General features: G+C 47.4%; 1 protein-coding gene across 1 annotated transcript; it reads left to right on the forward strand.

The window, feature by feature from the left end:
• Positions 1 to 2,686: 2,686 nt before the first annotated feature.
• On the forward strand, positions 2,687 to 4,511 carry LOC109751273 (4-hydroxyphenylpyruvate dioxygenase-like). Its single transcript, XM_073506670.1, has 3 exons — positions 2,687 to 3,362; positions 3,418 to 3,649; positions 3,783 to 4,511. The coding sequence occupies exons 1-3, from the start codon at positions 2,687 to 2,689 to the stop codon at positions 3,904 to 3,906; spliced, it is 1,032 nt and encodes a 343-aa protein (XP_073362771.1). The 3' UTR covers positions 3,907 to 4,511.
• The last annotated feature ends 1,489 nt before the right edge of the window (positions 4,512 to 6,000 follow it).

Raw genomic sequence — 6,000 nt, forward strand, 5'->3', positions numbered from 1 at the left:
AATAATTCGCGGGGGAAGCCACAGTTGCGAAGATAGCCCGAAGGTCGGGTTCGTACAGAGGGAAGTTCAGGCGCGTTACTCAGGCAGTTTAGGTTGTGATCAGAATATTATTCTGATTCCGTGATCAGAATAATGTTTATATATATATATATATATATATATATATATATATATATATATATATATATATATATATATGTGTGTGTGTGTGTGTGTGTGTGTGTGTGTGTGTGTGAGAAATTTTTTATGTACAAGCAGCGGTAGTTACCCCCTAGCCATTTGTCCTCCACGTGTACCACCGCACCTCCACGTCTAAAGGGTTGTTGGGTTACGCTAGAATCCAATAAGGAGCAAGTAATTGTGATATGTTAATTAAATATTGTGGATAATGACGTGCTAGTGGAACGACCTCCTTATATCCTGGCCGAATGGATCAACTTGCTGCATGGATAGTTATTTGCACGTTAAATGCGATGCTTCTTTTTTAACTGACGTGACGCAAGTTTCTCTCAGTTATTGAATGGGAGAGTATGGAGTATATGCTAATTAGTATATTTGTTTCTCACAGCTAAGATGAAAATAGAGAGTATGAAGTATGTAGTATGTAAATATTTCTAATTGTACTTCTAGTTTGAGTATACAGTATATGCATGGAAAAACATTTTGAGGGTTGTGTATATATGTAGTATATACTCCCTTGACGGAGATAGTAGTATATTGTATTTTTTTTAAGTACGTGTATTATTGGTAGTACGGAGTATTTTGACAAACGCTGTATGGAGTATAATAAATCTTTGTACGAGGAGTATGTAGTATAGAGTAAGGAGTATATCGTTTTGAGAAAAAACAAGTAGTATGGAGTATAATAATTCTTCTTTTACGGGGAGTATATGTAGTATAATATGGAGTAAGGAGCATATAATTTTTGTGAAAAAAGAACATGTAGTATGGAGTATGGAGAGAGTATATGATATAAGAGTGTTATGTGCAGATTGCAAATATAAAGTATATGTTGGTATCTCCAAAGTCTTAGTGTATAGAAACTCATTGAGTACCTAGTGTGGAGTATTTTGTTTTACAAAAAGTATGTGTAGTATTTTGTATTTGCAGAAACAAGTATGTAGTATTGATCATGGTGTTTACAAAAATGAATTCACGTATGCGAAGCCGACCGGCCGGCCAGCAACGAAAGTGTCTTCCAATTCATTGGATGTACTCCATACTCCATACTACATGCACGTATTTCCAAAAAAGAGAGGAGTGAATGGAATAATAAACATGTACACACGTCACTTCAATCTTCAAACATTGCAAGGAGAATACAGAATGGAGTATATTTGACTATACTTTTAGTTGATGCATCGGTGTGAAAAACAAAAAAACATACATATACATGCACGTATTGTCATCCATGCAGCATGGGGTTTGCCATTCATGCATGCGACCATGCATGCACGAAAGTGTGGGAAATTGAGTTAGAACTGTATGTCATGGTCGTCTCGATGTTTCCTCCACTGATGTATGTGCATGGTCGCCGGTGGCCGTAGAATACACGCAACGACGCCCGACCCGTCGTCTGCAGCCGGCGAGACTTACGACACCGACGCCGATTGGGCAAGACACATGACGACGACGGCGATCCGCTGTATCCAGCCGGCGATACTCACGACACCGACGCCGATCTGGCGAGACTCACGACACCGACGCCGATCCGGCGAGATTCTCGCGACGACTGTGGAAAGGAAGTGTGGCCAAGGCACAACGCAAGCACACCTGGAGTACAATTTGTCGTTCCATCTTCCATGCTTTCCTCTTTATGGAACTCCTTTTGTTTGAGCGAGACCAATCCGAACCTTTTTGGCCGGATATTTGATCTTGCTTCTTAGCGCGCAGTGCAAAGATAGCTGGGGTGAAAGCAGAGTTGGATCTGCTGCCGCTCGGCTTGCCCATATCTATCACATAATAAATCAGTTTTGAGATGGAAGTATCATCAGCCAATGATCTTGCTAATCGTACTCAAGAATAAACAAAAGCAGTGGATCTTACGTAGGTACCTCCCTTGTGTGGTACTTAGAACGACGTCGGCCAAGCCGTTCTTTCACTGTCTCAGGCGTGGTTGAAGAAATAGTCACGGCGGCGTTGAATCGCCGTCTCCAGCCGGTGAGACCCACGGCGACGACGCCGCGAGGGAAGTGTCGCCCAGGCAGAATGGTAGATCGAGAAAGTAAATCTGTTTTTTTGTGTGACAAGAATATACGAACAATTCTGTTTTTCTGTTGGTTAGTAGCGTACGAATAGATAGAGATGCATTCAAATTCTGGGATAAGCTCTCGGTCAGTACGCCGTGGATAACCACCCAATAAATTAATAAATATAACTAATAATAATCCAAACGGGTCCAATGGAAGCTAGTTTATTTCTTGCTCTTTATAAGAAAGACTACATTTAGTTAAACTATAACCCAAACACAAGTACATCAACTAAGCATGACGAATGCCCCATCCCACCTGGCTCGCGCCTTCTCGGCATTCCATGCCTATCGGCCCAGCTCTAAACTCTGCACCACCCCATCACGCCCACAACAAGCAGTGGCGGTATATCGGTCAATCCCGACTTTCAAGAAAATTAGCAAAATGCACCACACTCCCACCGCAGCCATTGCTGGATTGGAGGTGCCCGACTTCCCATGCACCAACCACCTAGATGTGCTAGACTTCCACCACGTGGAATTTTTGTGCGCCGATGCTGCCTCCGCTGCCGGACCTTCGGCCTCGGCATATACCATTCACGGCCCAATCCGTCATCACTACGAGCAACACTGCACACGCCTCCATGTACTGGCGCGGCTGCCACGATCGTGCCATCCTTCTCTGTAGACGCCGCACGCCGCTTCACGGCCGATTACGGCCTTGCGGTGCGCGCCCTCGCCATACGTGTAGCCGATGCCGCCGAGGCATTCTCCGCTAGTGTGGACGCTGGTGCGCGCCCTACGGAACTGGGGCACGATTTCGTCATGGCCAAGGTCGAGCTATTAGGAGACGCGGTTCTTCGTTTCGTGAGCTACCCAGACGGTACCGACGTGACCTTCATCCCTGGTTTCGAGAGCGTCGCTAGTTCGGGGTCTCTGGACTTCGGACTCACCCGGTTTGACCATATCGCCTGTGGCGTCCCAGACCTGGCTTCCGTCGCCTCGTACATCGCCCAGTACACAGGGTTCCACGAATTCTCCAATTTCACCGCCGAGAAAGTGGGTATGAAAGAAAGCGCGCTGAACGGCCTGGTGCTTGCCAACAACAAGGACACTGTGCTACTAACGCTCCTGGAGACGGTGCACGGCACCAAGCACGGCACCAAACGGCCTGGTGCGCGCTTTTCTTGACCACCACGGCGGCCCTGGCGTGCAGCATCTGGCGATAGCCAGCGACGACCTTCTTTGCACGTTGAGGGGGATCCGTGCGCGGTCGTCCATGGGCGGCTTTGAGCTCCTGCCAGCGCCGCCGCCCAGCTACTATGACGATGTAAGGCAGATCGCCAGTGACGTCTTATCGGAGGAGCAGATTAAGGAGTGCCAGGAAATGGGCGTGCTGGTGGACAGGGATGACCACGGAGGAGTTGTGCTACAAGTTTTCACCAAAGCGGCGGTAGACAGGTTCGTAATCGCCTTGTGCAGGTTGACTTGCCTGTTTGACTAATAATTTTCTTCTTCTTTTTCACAAAAAGCAAAATACCTTCCTAATTTCTCCGGGATTACAAAATCTGAAAATATCAAATGTTACATGCAGGCCAACATTGCTTTTGGAGTTTATCCAAAGGATCGAGGGCATGGAGAACCAGCACCAGCAGGTATACCCCAAGGGTGGCTACGGTGGGTTTGCCAAGGACAACGTCAATCATATCTTCTTTTGACGCGCAATGACAGGTGCTCTGCCTTTTCATTTAGTAGGAGGGAAAAACTGTACATATTAACACCGAGAAGGTCCGAGTTTGGAAGAAAAAAGAGAGGAGCCAGGTTACCAAGAGGCAACCAGACCCGGAGGAAAGGATCGACTAAAACTCCCAAGCCCCCAGCAAAGAGGCCAATCTCATCTCTAATCATCCTATGTACTCCCGGCGCGGATGCCGTCTTCTGTTGGAAAACCCTTCTGTTTCTCTCATTCCAAAGATTCCAAGCGATGTATGCCGCCACGATGGATGCATGAAGATTGTCATGCAAGATCTTGCATCTGATTGTAGTCGTCCACCAGGATTTAATAGAAGTGGCAGCAAGGGCAGCAGAAGCAACATCAGGGTGGGAAAAGTGAAAGGATTGCCAAATCTCCTTCGTAAAAGGGCAATCGATCAAGATGTGTCTCGCAGTCTCCGGAAGCTGATCACAAGTGCTGCAGCGATCGTTATGTGGCCATCCTCGAGCCGCCAGGCGATCAGCAGTCCACAATCTGTTTTGGAGCAAGGTCCAAATGAAAAATCTGATCTTAGGTTCAGCCTTGATTTTCCAAACCTGTTCAAGTTGCGGCATTGCAATTCGAGTGATGAACTGTATATTGTAAGCGGACTTGGCGCTGTATCTTCCATTGGAGGAGTGAATCCAAGAGATTTCATCCTCCCGATCAGTGAGAACGACCTGCTGTAGGGCTGTCCAGAGGTTCAGAAGGGAGTCTAGAGTCAGAGCGTCGTTGATCCTTTGCAGCCCAGCCATCCATAGATTATCATGTATGCCGTCCCGTACAGACACGAGCTTTCTACGAGACAACTTGTACAGAGTAGGGGCAAAATCCATCGGAGCCATTCCATTCAGCCATCTATCCGACCAGAAACGCGCTTTCCTGCCATCCCCCAGTTGAATGTTAGTGCATGCAGCAAATAACTGACGATCAGTGTGGTCACAAGGGGTTGGGGTGCCTTTCCAAGGGCGATCGACACAGTCCCACTCATACCATGGCCACCGCAGACGAAGGGCTCTGCTGTATGCGGCGATATCTTTTATTCCAAGGCCCCCAACCGATTTTGGAGCACAAATGCGCTTCCAGTTAACCAAGCATTTCCCACCATGAGCCTCATCCTCAACATTCCAAAGGAATTTTCTTCGCAGTTTATCAATTTGCCTCTCAGCCCATTTATCCAGTGCAAACGTAGTGAGGTAGAATGTAAGCGTAGAGGTGAGGACCGAATTAACAAGGAGTAGTCGGCCAGGTCTGATGAAGAACCTTCCTTTCCACGGTCGTAGGCATCCGGCAATCTTATCCAGAAGTGGTTGTACCTCAACCCTTCTCGGCTTTCTAAGTGAGAGCGGCAGTCCAAGGTAGCGACACGGTAAGGCCCCAAGGCTTCCTTCAAAACCCTCCAGGAGAGAGGCAATGTCAATCCCTTCGCACCGGACAGGGTAAGCCACACACTTTCCTTGGTTGATCTTGAGCCCGGACACGTCACCGAAGAATTCCAAAATTTGTAGCACGGCTTGAATGTCCAAACTAGACGGTTGAATGAAAAGAGCAGCATCATCAGCATAGAAACTTGCCCTTAGCCTAGCAGAGGGCGTCGACAGGGGGGAGAGGATCTCCAACTGCGTGGCTCTGTTCAAAATTCTTTGGAGGGGATCCAAGGCTAAGATGAATAGCATCGGGGACAGGGGGTCTCCCTGCCGGAATCCTCGTCGGTGCTGAAAAGGCAAGCCAGCAGCTCCATTGAGCAGCACCCTAGAAGTGGCCGAGGCAAGCAACATACAGATCATGTCCCTCCATTTTTGCCCGAACCCATACTGTTCCAAAACTTGCAACAAGTATCCCCAACCAATCGAGTCAAATGCCTTTGCGAAGTCAAGCTTGAGGAATAGCAGCTTCTTCTTCTTTTGGTGGGCATCTTTGATTACATTCTTGACATAAAGAAAGTTATCTTGGATGGATTTGCCTCAAATGAAAGCGCTTTGGGTGACCGAAATGATTTTGTGAAGCTCAGGCCCCAGCCGATTAGCAAGCACCTTACAGATGATTTTAGCAACACTAT

This window comes from Aegilops tauschii, chromosome 1, assembly GCF_002575655.3.
Source record: "Aegilops tauschii subsp. strangulata cultivar AL8/78 chromosome 1, Aet v6.0, whole genome shotgun sequence".
Taxonomy (NCBI): Eukaryota; Viridiplantae; Streptophyta; class Magnoliopsida; order Poales; family Poaceae; genus Aegilops; species Aegilops tauschii.

What these genes read in the sequence shown, in the direction of transcription:
- LOC109751273 (XM_073506670.1), top strand. Translation starts at nt 2,687, where the DNA reads ATGCACCAACCACCTAGATGTGCTAGACTTCCACCACGTGGAATTTTT. An exon ending in GCACGGCACCAAACGGCCTG is followed by an intron (nt 3,363 to 3,417) that starts GTGCGCGCTTTT and finishes ATCTGGCGATAG; the next exon opens with CCAGCGACGACCTTCTTTGC. An exon ending in ACCAAAGCGGCGGTAGACAG is followed by an intron (nt 3,650 to 3,782) that starts GTTCGTAATCGC and finishes TGTTACATGCAG; the next exon opens with GCCAACATTGCTTTTGGAGT.